The 14288-nt window shown below is 43.4% G+C and overlaps 1 protein-coding gene across 4 annotated transcripts in view; it reads left to right on the top strand.

Moving 5' to 3' along the window:
• The window catches only part of LOC140198135 (uncharacterized), a 198424-nt gene that overhangs the window by 181219 nt on the left and 2917 nt on the right, over positions 1 to 14288 (top strand). For all 4 annotated transcript variants that reach the window (XM_072259089.1, XM_072259088.1, XM_072259091.1 and 1 more), the window contains exon 17: positions 10722 to 10768. In XM_072259089.1, the coding sequence (XP_072115190.1) occupies positions 10722 to 10768 (47 nt within the window). The remainder of the gene's footprint in view (positions 1 to 10721; positions 10769 to 14288) is intronic.

Genomic DNA, 14288 nt, shown 5'->3' with positions numbered 1-14288 from the left:
TAAGACCGAATTAACGACGGCCATGTTAAATCCACTTAATATACGCAGCCATGTATTCAAAAAAAAGATGAATCCCATCAACTAATATATACTACAACTAATATTAAAGACTTACAAATTAAAGAAAAATAAGTAAATATATATGTGTTAAATTCAGAACTACATTAACTGTTAAAGCAAACTGCAACAGATCTAAGAAAGTTAACCAAGTCTGTATCTAAACATAGATAAGACGAAGAGCAGACTTTCATCAACGGCGTAACAAACCACTCCCAGCTAAGGATCAACTGTTCAAATTGCTTCCGAAGTGGACTTAAACTCTTTTATAAATTTCCAACCATCTTCTGGAGAGTCAATTCGTTTTGGACGAGCATTGGGTGGAGTAATCATCAGACGGGCAACAGCTCATTTAAAAATTCCGCCATCACTTTCCAATATTTAATTCTTTCGGCATAAATCTCTGGGGCAAAACCTTCCACTATATGAATCTGAACTTCATTATTGATTAGTTTATCCCTTTTCCTTGTATTCTGAAGAATAGCTTCTTTGGTTGTAAAATAATGCAAACAAAGAATTACAGGATGTGGTTTAATTTTGGCTGATGATTTAAAACACCGAATTCAGTAGGCTGTGTCCAATATCGGACAGGCTTCGAGAATGTCACAAGAAAGTGAATATAACATGTTCTAAAAAAACTTTAGTAGCTCACTGGTTTCTGTATTTTCAGGCAAACCCAGTATACGTAGATTCATCCTGCGATTTCTGCTTTCCAATTCAATTGTTTTCTTCTTAATTCTTTTTAATTCTGAAGTATCCTCATTAATTTTCTTTTCCACAAGAGACATCATCAAATCCTGTTCCTTAATAGATTGATCCATTAACTCAAATTCCCTTTCAATTCTGTGAGTACTCTGCTTAAGCGGCTGATATCGATCTTCCAAACTCTTCAAAGACTCCTGAATAGCGATGTTGGTTTTTTCAAGCAATTCATTAGCTTTCGTCAATTTATCCATTTTGGTATCCAGCATACCAATCTTCACATTAATAGCTTCCATTGAAGAAAACATTCTTTCTGAAGTAGAAACTTCCTCTGATTTCTCTGTTTGTTGCGGCGCAGAGAGGGTTTTACCACTCCCTAATTCGGTTCCAGCCATCTTAATTAATCGTAAAATCCTTCAGCAAATATAATAAATCTTCAAACGGATCTAGCAGTGGAAAGTAAGTTATGAAAGATGGAGCTGAGACAAAAAAAAGTCTTACTCCATAACGCTGCCAAATGGAGACCAAGAGTCTTGCCATTAATGCTATATTCTGCCATCATATTTGACCTACCAAAATGAACTACCTCACACTTATCTAGGTTGTACTCCATCTCCAGAAAGGGAAAGAAGAGGGGTAATAGGCAGGTGAGGAGAGGGGAACACAGTGGCAAATAGAAGAAGAAGGGACGGGAGGGAAAAAAATTACTGGAAGTTGGAGAAATCAATATTCACGCCATCAAATTGGAGGCTACCAGATGGAATATGAAGTGTTGCTCCTCCAACCTGAGAGTTGCCTCATCATGGCAGTAGAGGAGACCATGGACTAACAAGTCAGAAAGGAGACTGGAATTAAAATGGTTGGCCACCGGGATGGTTGATGGTACAGAGAATGATGTGCTGGATGCAGAGTCCCGTGGGTGGTAGGTGAAGACAAGAGGAACTCAGTCAGTGTTAGGGATACAGAACCCTGTGGGTGGTAGGTGAAGACAAGAGGAACTCGGTCAGTGATAAGGATGTGGGCTGAGAAGTGGCAGATGGAGTTCAACCCAGAGAAGTGTGAGGTGGTACACTTTGGAAGGACAAACTCCAAGGCAGAGTACAAAGTAAATGGCAGGATACTTGGTAGTGTGGAGGAGCAGAGGGATCCGGGGGTACATGTCTACAGATCCCTGAAAGTTGCCTCACAGGTAGATAGGGTAGTTAAGAAAGCTTATAGGGTGTTAGCTTTCATAAGTCGAGGGATAGAGTTTAAGAGTCGCGATGTAATGATGCAGCTCTATAAAAGTCTGGTTAGGCCACACTTTGAGTACTGTGTCCAGTTCTGGTTGCCTCACTATAGGAAGGATGTGGAAGCATTGGAAAGGATACAGAGGAGATTTACCAGGATGGTGCCTGGTTTAGAAAGTATGCATTATGATCAGAGATTAAGGGAGCTAGGGCTTTACTCTTTGGAGAGAAGGAGGATGAGAGGAGACATGATAGAGGTGTACAAGATAATAAGAGGAATAGATAGAGTGGATAGCCAGCACCTCTTCCCCAGGGCACCACTGCTCAATACAAGAGGACATGGCTTTAAGGTAAGGGGTGGGAAGTTCAAGGGAGATATTAGAGGAAGGTTTTTTACTCAGAGAGTGGTTCGTGCATGGAATGCACTGCCTGGGTCAGTGGTGGAGGCAGATACACTAGTGAAGTTTAAAGAGACTACTAGACAGGTATATGGAGGAATTTAAGGTGGGGGCTTATATGGGAGGCAGGGTTTGAGGGTCGGCACAACCTGGGCCTGTAATGTGCTGTACTATTCCATGTTCTGTGTTCTATGATGCAGAGTCCCGTGGGTGGTAGGTGAAGACAAGAGGAACTCAGTCAGTGTTAAGGATGCAGAGTCCCGTGGGTGGTCGGTGAAGACAAGAGGAACTCAGTCAGTGTTAAGGATACAGAGTCCCGTGGGTGGTCGGTGAAGACAAGAGGAACTTGGTCAGTGTTAAGGATACAGAGTCCCGTGGGTGGTAGGTGAAGACAAGAGGAACTCAGTCAGTTTCAAGGATACAGAGTCCCGTGGGTGGTAGATGAAGAAACGAGGAACCCGGTCAGTGTTAAGGCATCGGGATGATGTGCGGGGGGCAGCTGCCTGTGAAATGGAGGAGATGCAATTGAGGGAAGCGTCAATTGTGGAGGAAGGGAAACCCTGTTCCTTGAAGAAGTAGGACATATCTGATTTCCCAGAAAAGTCATAGTCGTACTTTATTGATCCCGGGGGAAATTGGTTTTCCTTACAGTTGCACCATAAATAATAAATAGTAATAATGAAAAGAAAGCCTCACCACACGGATACCAAGGAACTGATGGAAGGGAATGGCATTTTTACAGGAGAGAGTTTGGGACGAGGTACAGTGAAGATAGCTGCGGGATTCAGTAGGTTTACAAAAGGTAACAATAGACAGCTTAAACAGTTAATCAGCTGCAGTTAAGTGTGCAGAAGGCGCAGAATGCGGCTTTGGTTGACATCTCTGCTCAGTTAGAAGTGGCTGAGAAAGCCTTGGTGGAAAAGCAACAAAAGATCGATACAATGAAGCAGACCATCATCAAACAGGAAGAAGAAATGGAAACCGTGGCTGTATTCAAAGCACAGGTTGAAGTTTACAGTGTAGATTTCCATGCCGAGAGAGCAGCTCGAGAGAAAATTCATGCAGAAAAGGAGGCCATGGCTGAAAAGCTGGACCGGCTGCTGAAAGAAAACACACAACTGAAGGAAGAGCTGGACACATTTGGCAGGCAGTCTTTAGCAGAACTTCAGCGCTGGCATGGAAGTTGTGGGCCAGTGACCGAGGATGATGATGCATTACAGCAGCAGGGAGTGCGAGAACCCAGAAACCCCGGCTGGGAGCACCAAGGTATTCTGCCAGAACACGCTTGCCTGAAGTGTGAGATCGTCCTCCCTGACATCGATACCTTACAGATCCATGTCATGGACCGCATCATTTGAGCATGTTCTCTTTTAGGAGACTGTTTTCACTATGCATACACAACTTTTCATTATTTGGCTGGTGGAGTGTGAGAAGAGAGGATCGAGGATTAATTAATATTTTTATTCAATATATTTTCAGATTAGTAAATGTGAAAATTCTTGTACGATGCTATTTTAATATATGGTGTTCATTTATTTTGGGGTCTGTAAGGAAATGTACCAATGGAATGGACTATTGTTTACATCTGGAAATTGCACATTAACGAATCTGCCAGAAAGTGCTTTTATAATAGGGGAATTGAGGGTATTGGGGAAAAGGCAGGTAGGTGGAGGTGAGTCCTTGGCCAGATCAGCCATGATCTTATTGAATGGCGGAGCAGGCTCAATGGGCCAAATGGCCTACTCCTGCTCCTGTTTCTTATGTTCTTATGTTTATCCCCAGACATGGAGACAAAGAGATCAAGAAAGGAGAGAGAGAGATGTGTCAGAAATGGACCAAGTGAATTTAAGGGCAGGGTGGAAGTTAACCATAGCTCCAAGTTCATAGATCTCTAAGAAGGAACATTGGTTGATACATGGCATGCTGATCTTTATAACTTGGGACACCAAGCAAGGTCAGAAATAGAAAGATAGGCCAGATGAATTCATGGCTGAGGTGCTGGAGCAGGGGGAGAGGTTCAGGTTCTTGGGATCTCTTCTGGGGATGGAATCAACCTGTACAAGAGGGACAGGTTACACTTGAACCAGAGAGGGGCCAATATCCTTGCAAGAACATTTGGGGGTGGGATGGAACTCTGAGCAGGAACAACACATGGGATAAAGCAGTAATCTGCAAGAGCAAGTTTTGTATTCAGGATATCAGGATAAAGGGAAGGAAAAAATACTCAGTCAAACTGCATTTAATTCACAGCATGAGGATTAAGAGGAAACATGAGTGAGCTCAGAATGTGGATTGGCTCTGTGGACTGGGATGTTACAGTCATAACAGACACATGGCCGAGAGAAGGGCAGGACTGGCAGCTCAATGCTCCAGAATACAGACGTGACAGTAGATAGAGGATTGGGAAGCTTTTAAAAACTGAGAGAGAGCAACTAAAAAAATTAATTAGAAGAGAAAAGATGAATTATGAATGTAAGCTAGGAAATAATATCAAAGTGGATAGTAGAGGTTTTTTCAAGTATGATAAAAATCAAAGAGAGATGAGATTAGATATAGGACCACTAGAAGATGAGGCAGGAGAAATAATAACGGGGGACAAGGAGGTGGCTGATGAACTAAAGTATTTTGCATCAGTCTTCACTGTGGAAGACACTAGCAGTATGCCTGATGTTGTAGTGTGTGAAGGAAGAGAAGTGGGTGCAGTTACTATTACAAGAGAGAAGGTGCTCAAAAAGCTGAGAGACCTAAAGGTACATAAGTCACCCGGACCAGATGAACTGCACCCTAGAGTTCTGAAAGATAGCATTAGAGATTGTGATGGCATTAGAAATGATCTTTCAAAAACGATTGGACTCTGGCATGGTGCCAGAGGACTGGAAAATTGCAGATGTCATTCCACTCTTTAAGAAAGCAAGAAGGCAGCAGAAAGGAAATTATAGACCAGTTAGCCTGGTTGGGAAGATGTTAGAGTCAATTGTTAAGGATGTGGTGATGGAGTACTTGGTGACATATGACAAGATAGTACAAAGTCGGCATGGTTTCCTTCAGGGAAAATCCTGCCTGGCAAGCCAGTTGGAATTCTTTGAGGAAGTTTCAAGTAGGATAGGTGTTTCAAGTAGGATAAAGTGAATGCTGTGGAAGTTGTTATTTGGACTGTCAGAAGGACTTTGACAAGGTGCCACAGATGAGGCTGTTTACCAATTTAAGAGCCCATGGTATTACAGGAGAGATACTAACATGGTTAGAGCATTGGCTGATTGGTAGGAGGCAGTGAGTGGGAATAAAAAAGATCCTTTTCTGGTTGGCTGCCAGTGACTAGTGGTGTTCTGCAGGTGTCGGTGTTGGGACCACTTCTTTTTATGCTGTATATAAATTATTCAGATGATGGAATAGATAGCTTTGTTGCCACATTTGCAGCTGATACGAAGATTGACGGAGAGGCAAGTAGTTTTGAGGAAATGGATAGAATGCAGAAAGACTTAGACAAGTTAGGAGAATGGGCAAGAAAGTGGCAAATGAAATACAATGTTGGAAAATGCATGGTCATGCACTTTGCCAGTAGAAATAAATGTGCAGACTATTTTCTAAGTGGGGAGAAAATCCCAAAATCTGAGATGCAAAGGGACTTGGGAGTCCTTGTGCAGAACATCCTAAAGGTTAACTTGCAGTTTGAGTCGGTGGTGAGGAAGGCAAATGCCATTTTAGCATTCATTTCAAGAGGTCTAGAATACAAGAGCAAGAACGTGATGCTAAGGCTTTATAAGGCACTGTTGATGCCTCAACTTGAGTATTGTGAACAGTTTTGGGCTCCTCATCTTAGAAAAGATGTGCTGGTATTGGAGAGGGTCCAGAGGAGGTTCACAAGGATGATTCCAAGAGTGAAAGGGTTATCACACAAGGGATGTTTGATATCTCCAGGTCTGTACTCACTGGAATTCAGAATGATGAGAGGGATTTCATTGATCCAACATTTGAAAGGCCTGGACAGAGTTGACTTGGAAAGGATGTTTCCCATGAGTCTAGGATGAGGGCACAGCCTCAGGATAGAGGGGTGCCCTTTCAAAACAGAGATGCGGAGAAACTTCTTCAGCCAAAGGGTGGTGAATTTGTGGAATTTGTTGCCACATGCAGCTGTGAGGACTGGTCATTGGGTGTATTTAAGGCAGAGATTAATAGGTTCTTGATTGGACATGACACCAAATGTTATGGGGAGAAGGCCGGGAACTGGGGTTAAGAAGGAGGAAAATAAAGGATTGGCCATGATTGAATGGCGGAGTAGACTCGATGGGCCAGATGACCTAATTCTGTTCCTATGTTTTATGGTTTTATGGACAGAGGTACAGATAAATGAGGAGGGGATGTTGCCTTTTGATCAGGGAGGACACAGCATCAGTGATTAGAGATGACATCTTTGGAGGTTTATTCTGTGAAGCTGTATGGATCGAACATCATTTCAAACTCCCGGGAGTGAACATCACACACAACTCTCATGGTCCCAGAACACATCCTACACGGCAGGAAAGCTCACCACTGCCTCATTTTTCTGAGGAGTCTGAGAGAGCGAGACTTTGCACATCCACACTCATGTCATTCCACAGATGCACAGTAGAGGGCAGTCTAACAAGCTGCATCACTGCTTGGTACGGAAACTGCACTGTGGCAAACAGGAAGGCTCCACAATGGATAGTTAAAACTGACCAACCCATCACTGGCACCAGACTACCTGCAATCAATGACATATTGTATATAGAGTACTGTGTAGTCCATTCTCCCTCTCCTATCAGATTACTTCTTCTCCAGCCCTTTCCCTTTCCTGCCCACCTGGCTTCACCTGTCAACTTCCAGCTTGCCTCCTTCCCCTCCCCCCACCTTTTTATTCTGGCATCTTCCCCCTTCTTTCTCAGTCCTGAAGGAGGCTCTCAGCCTGAAACGTCGAGCATTTATTCATTTCCAAAGATGCTGCCTGACCTGCTGAGTTCCTCCAGCATTGTGTGTGTGTCGTTTTGGACTTTCAGCATCTGCAGACTTTCTCATGTTTACGTAGCATCCACGCCAGGACCACCAGGCGCAAAAACAGTTCCTTTCCCCAAGCGGTGAGGCTGATCAACACCTCCACCCGCTAACTCCACCACTACATTATAATTTCCCATCACTGACATTATGTACAAGCCAGTGTCACTTTATGGATAGACAATCAATCTATGCATGTAAGCTGTCGTGTGTATTTATAGTTATTTTGTGATTTTTATAATTGATAATGTGTTCTTCATAGTTTGTATTTTTTGTGTTGCATTGCATCCAGAGTAATCATTATCTTGTTCTCCTTAAACTTGTGTACAGGAAATGACACTGAACGATATTTAAACTTTGAAAAGTTTCCCGAGTAGAGAGACCTAGACAGAGGGTGCAATACTGGATCTCCTCTTGGAGAATGAGGCAGGGCAAGTAACTGAGGGGGCAGTCAGGGAGCACTTTGGCTCTGGTGAACACAATTCTTTTAGTTTTAAGATGGTGATGGAAAAGCAAGCCTAGGTCCCCAAGTTAGGGTTGAAAACTGGGACCGGGCTAATTTTGTGGGAATTAGACAGGATCAAACAGGGGATTAAATTGGATAATGTGCATTTTTATGTGGATGAATTCTCAGGGCTTGACTGAGTATATCATCAGACTACATTGGAAGCTAAAGAAGAAATTGTGGAGGCTGTTGAAGAGATATTTGCTTCATTTTTAGCCACTGGTGAAATTCTCAAAGACTGGAATGTAGCTACTGTCATTCCGTTGTTTAAGTAGAGTAACAAGGAGAAGCCAGAGAATTACTTGAAGAAGTAACTAAAACTGTAGATGAGAGTAGGGCAGTGGATGTTGTCTACTTTGACCTTTCCAAAGCGTTCAAGGTCCCACATGGCAGTTTAGCTCCCATGGAATCCAGGGAGAGCAATTTGGGTGAATTCAAAATGAGTTTTCAGGTAGGAATCAGAGAGTGTTTAAAGGTTGTTTCTCGGAATGGTGTGTTCTATGGGTCAGTGTTGGAACCCTTGTTATTTGTTATTTATAGAATGATTTGCATGTGAGTACAGGAGGCTTGGTTAGCAAATATGCAGATGACACAAAATGAGGAGATGTTGATGATAGTGAAGAAGGTTATCATAGATTGAACAGTGATCCTGGTCATTGAGGGAAGAGGGCCAAGAGGTGGCAAATAGATTTTGATACAGATAAGTACAAGGTACTAGATGCATTTTGTAAAATCAAACTAGTTTGCGACTGGTACTCTGAATGGTCGGGCACCAGGGAGTGCAATGAAACAGAGAGACCTCGGAGTACAAGTACATCGTTCATTGAAAGTGGTGTCACAGGTAGACAGGGTGGTGAAAAAGGTATTTAGCATGCTGACCATCTTCAGTCAGGACATTGAGCAAAGGAGTTGAGACATTATGCTGCAGTTGTATTAGTCACTGGTAAGGCTACACTTGGACTGTGTACAGTTTTGTTCAGCCTGTTATAGGAAACATGTAATGAAACTAAACCAAGTGTAGAAAAGATTTACAAGGATTTTGCCAAGACTAGAGTTATAGGGAAAGGTTGGCCAGGCTAAGTCTTTATGGATTGGAACATGGGGGAATTTTGCCAAGACTCGAGTTATAGGGAGAGGTTGGCCAGGCTAAGTCTTTATGGATTGGAACATGGGGGAATGAGACCTTACAGAAATGTTTAAAATAATGAGAAACATAGATAAGGTGGATGGAATCAGCCTTCCCCGGGGAGGTGATCCCAAATCTAGGAGTGGGCAGAGATTTCAGGTGAGAGTGGAAAGATTTAACAGAGATCTGAGGAGCAACTTTTTCACACAGAGTTTGGTGAGTAGATGGAACGAATTGCCGGAGGAAGTGGTTGTGGGAAGTACAATCTTTTCAAGTGGGAAATACTTGGATTGGTACATTCAAGAACAGTGCTTGGAGAGATATGGGACAAATACAGTAAATTGTTACGAGCTGGGAGAACAATGTGGTCAGCATGGACTCGTTGGGCTGAAGGGCCTGTACCCGTGCTGTATACTCTGTGTTCTACGTTGCAACTTTACAAAACACTGGATAGGCCACACTGGGAGTACTGTGTGTAGTTCTGGTCACAACACTATAGGAAGGATGTGGTCGCACTGGAGAGAGTGCAGAGGAGACTCACCAGGATGTTGCTGGATTGGAGGAGTTTGGTGATGGGGAGAGATTGCATCAGCTGGGCTTGGTTTCCCTGGAGTGAGGGCAGCTGAGGAGTGACCTGTATAAGTATACAAAGTTGTGAAAGGCATAGATGGGGTAGAGAGTGAAAATCATTTCCCATGGTATGGCAGGGGTATCAAAAACAACTTTTGGGTTTAAGCTGAGAGGAGGGAGTTTTGAAGGAGATGTGTGGGATGACCTCGGGGGTGAGGACCCCCTGCCCGGCCAAACCTTGGAACTCTCGTTTGGGTGGATGCTCGCAACGTGTCCCCTGTTTCAAATCAGTACCCCGGAATAACAAACAGTACACAATATGCAGTTAAACGATTAAGATTTTATATTTGACTGTGGGGTTAGTAGATAAACAAAATATAAAACAAATGTGCCAAGAGACTTATTAATCAATTCGGCAGTTCGTGCACAAATCATTGGAGCTCACGGATTCCCTTGCGCTGATCCTCCTTCGATCGTTGTCGACCTCTGAGCTCCCACCCGGAGCCCGGAGAGTCGGGTAGCCCACCAACTCCTTGACCCGCATGTCTTCTCTTCATTCCCCTCGCGCCTTCTGCCCAAAGCCCGCAAAAAACTGATAGATTTTAAACAGACAAGAAAGAATAACCTCTCTCCCATTGGTTAACACTGAATTCCAAAGCCACGTTATCTCTGCTATTAACCCAAACATGCTGCTACAGAGAACCCACTACCTCAGCAGTTAACATTACAGAGAAACCATTTTATTAGCCTTAGCAGTTAGCATAGAAGTGAACCCCTCAGAGATAGATGGGGTAGAGAGTGAAAATCATTTCCCATGGTACGATAGGGGTATCAAAAAGAACTTTCGGGTTTAAACTGAGAGGAAGGAGTTTTGAAGGAGATGTGTGGGATCAGTTTTTAAACAGAGAATGGTTGACATCTGGAACACACTGACAGAGGATGACATGTTTAGTATTACAAGAACGATTTAGAACCGCATTTAAATAGACATGGTTTAGAAGGGTATGGACCTCATGTGGACCAATGGAATTGGTGTCCATGGCCGGTTAAAATAGCAACAAGTAATCTTCACCAATGTGCATCATTCATCTAGAATTTATAAGGGATTATTTCATTCATTACAGGCAGGAACGAAGGAACTAATGAGAACAACCATGGTGAAACAAAACAGGTATTTTGTTCATATAAATTCCCACAGTTTTCTTGTGTTTAAATAGTTTGTAAATTCACTGTTATTTCTCCCTCTCTCAGTTCACACATGAATAAACTCATTGGAATTTTCCTGCTCTATTTAGAAACAGAAATATAGAAAAACTACAAAGTTGTGCTGAACATGTCCCTCCATTAGAAATTACTAGGCTTACCTATAGCCCTCTATTTTTCTAAGTTCCATGTACCTATCTAAAAGTCTCTTAAAAGACCCTGTTGTATTCGCCTCCACCACCATTGCTGGCAGCCCATTCCACGCACTCACCACTCTCTGAGTAAAAAACTTACCCCTGACATCTCTTCTGTACCTACTCCCCAGCACCTTAAACCTGTGTCCTCTTGTGGCAACCATTTCAGCCCTGGGAAAAAACCTCTGACCATCCACACGATCAATGCCTCTCATCATCTTATAACCTCTATCAGGTCACCTCTCATCCTACATCGCTCCAAGGAGAAAAGGCCGATTTCACTCAACCTATTCTCATAAGGCATGCTCCCCAATCCAGGCAACATCCTTGTAAATCTCCTCTACACCCTTTCTATGGTTTCCACGTCCTTCCGGTAGTGAGGCGACCAGAATTGAGCACAGCACTCCAAGTGGGGTCTGACCAGGGTCCTATATAGCTGCAACATTACCTCTCAGCTCTTAAACTCAATCCCATGATTGATGAAGGCCAATGCATCATATGCCTCCTTAACCACAGAGTCAACCTGCGTAGCAGCTTTGAGTGTCCTATGGACTTGCACCCGAATATTCCTCTGATCCTTCACACTGCCAAGAGTCTTACTGTTAATACTATATTCTGCCATCATATTCTACCAAAATGAACCACCACTTCACACTTATCTGGGTTGAACTCCATCTGCCACTTCACAGGCCAGTTTTGCATCCCATCGATGCCCCGCTGTAAGCTCTGACAGCCCTCCACACTATCCACAACGCCCCCAACCTTTTTGCCATCAGCAAATTTCTAACCCATCCCTCCACTTCCTCATCCAGGTCATTTATAAAAATCACAAAGAGTAAGGGTCCCAGAACAGATCCCTGAGGCAAACCACTGGTCACTAATCTCCATGCAGAATATGACCTGTCCACAACCACTCTTTGCCTTCTGTGGGCAAGCCAGTTCTGGATCCACAAAGCAATGTCCCCTTGGATCCCATGCTTCCTTACTTTCTCAATAAGCCTTGCATGGGGTACCATATCAAATGCCTTGCTGAAATCCATATATACTACATCACCTACTCTTCCTTCATCAATGTGTTTAGTCACATCCTCAAAAAATTCAGTCGGGCTCATAAGGCACGATCTGCCCTTGACAAAGCAATGCTGACTATTCCTAATCATATTATACCTCTCCAAATGTTCATAAATGCTGCCTCTCAGGATCTTCTCCATCAACTTACCAACCACTGAGGTAAGACTCACTGGTCTCTAATTTCCTGGGCTATCTCTACTCCCTTTCTTGAATAAAGGAACAACATCCACAAACCTCCAATCCTCCAGACCCTCTCCCATCCCCATTGATAATGCAAAGATCATTGCCAGAGGCTCAGCAATCTCCTCCCTCGCCTCCCAGAGCAGCCTTGGGTACATCTCATCCAGTCCCAGCGACTTATCCAATTTGATGCTTTCCAAAAGCTCCAGCACATCCTTTTTCTTAAAATCTATGTGCTCAAGCTTTTCAGTATGCTGCAAGTCATCACTACAATCACCAAGATCCTTTTCCATAGTGAGTACTGAAGTATAGTATTCATTAAGTACCTCTGCTTTTTCCTTCGGTTCCATACATTCTTTTCCACTGTCACACTTGATACGTTCTGTTCTTTCACACCTTATTGTCTTGCTCTTCACATACTTGTAGAATGCCTTGGGGTTTTCTTTAATCCTGCGCGCCAAGGCCTTCTCATGGCCCCTTCTGTCTCTCCTAATTTCCTTCTTAAGCTCCTTCCTGTTAGCCTTATAATCTTCTAGATCTCTAACAGTACCTAGCTCTCTGAACCTTTTGTAAGTTTTTCTTTTCTTCTTGACTAGATTTATTACAGTCTCTGTACACCACGGTTCCTGTACTCTACCATAACTTCCTGTCTCATTGGAACATACCAATGCAGAATTCTACACAAATATCCCCCGAACATTTGCCACATTTCTTCCATACTTTTCCCTGAGAACGTCTGTTTCCGATTTAAGTTTACAATTTCCTGCCTGATAGCCTCATAATTTCCCTTACTCCAATTCAACGCTTTTCTAACTTGTCTGGTCCTATCTCTCTCCAATGCTATTGTAAAGGAGACAGAATTATGATCACTATCTCCAAAATGCTCTCCCAATGAGAGATCTGACACCTGACCAGGTTCATTTCCCAATACCAAATCAATTACAGCCTCCTCTCTTGTCGGTTTTTCTACATATTGTGTCAAGAAACCATCCTGAACACACCTAACAAACACCTCCCCATCTAAATCCATTGCTCCAGGGAGATGCCAATCGATATTTAGGAAATTAAAATCTCCCATCATGACAACTCTGCTATTATTACACCTTTCCAGGATCTGTTTCCCTATCTATTCCTAGATATCCCTGTTACTATTGGGCGGCCTGTAAAAAGCACCCAGTAAAGTTATTGACCCCTTCCTGTTCCTGACCTCCACCCACAGAGACTTCATAGACAATCCTTCCATGGCGTCCACCTTTTCTGCAGCCATGACACTATCTCTGATCAGCAGTGCCATGCCCCACCGCTTTTGCCTCCCTCTTTATCCTTTCTGAAACATCTAAAACACGGCACTTGAAGTAACCATTCCTGTCCCTGAGTCATCCAAGTCTCTGTAATGGCCACCACATCATATCTCCAAGCTCTACGCTTCACGCTCTAAGCTCATCCGCTTTGTTCACAACACTCCTTGCATTAAAATAAACACATCTCAATTCTTCAAACAGAGCGCGTCCCTTCTCTATCACCTGCCTATCCTCCCTCTCGCACTGTCTACAAGCTTTCTCTATTTGTGAGCCAACCTCCTCTTCCCCAGTCTCTTCGGATCAGTTGCCACACCCCAGCAATTCTAGTTTAAACTCTCCCAGCTAGCCTTAGCAAACCTCCCTGCCAGGATATTGATCCCCCTGGGATTCAAGTGCAACCTGTTCTTTTTGTATAGGTCACACCTGCCCCAAAAGAGGTCCCAATGATCCAGAAATCTGAATCCCTGCCCCCTGCTCCAATCCCTCAGCCACGCATTTATCCTCCACCTCATTCTATTCCTATTCTCACTGTCACGTGGCACAGGCAGTAATCCCGAGATTACTATCTTTATGGTCCTGCTTCTCAACTCCCTTCCTAACTTCCTATATTCTCCTTTCAGGACCTCTTCCCTTTTCCTACCTATGTCATTGGTACCAATATGTACCACGACCTGTGGCTGTTCTCCCTCCCAACGCAGTATATCTTGGACGCGAGCTGAAACATACCAGACCCTGGCGCCTG

This window comes from Mobula birostris, chromosome 5, assembly GCF_030028105.1.
Source record: "Mobula birostris isolate sMobBir1 chromosome 5, sMobBir1.hap1, whole genome shotgun sequence".
Lineage (NCBI taxonomy): Eukaryota > Metazoa > Chordata > Chondrichthyes > Myliobatiformes > Myliobatidae > Mobula > Mobula birostris.
The sequence above is the reverse complement of the archived record's forward strand: the minus strand, read 5'-3'. Positions and strand labels throughout refer to the sequence as shown.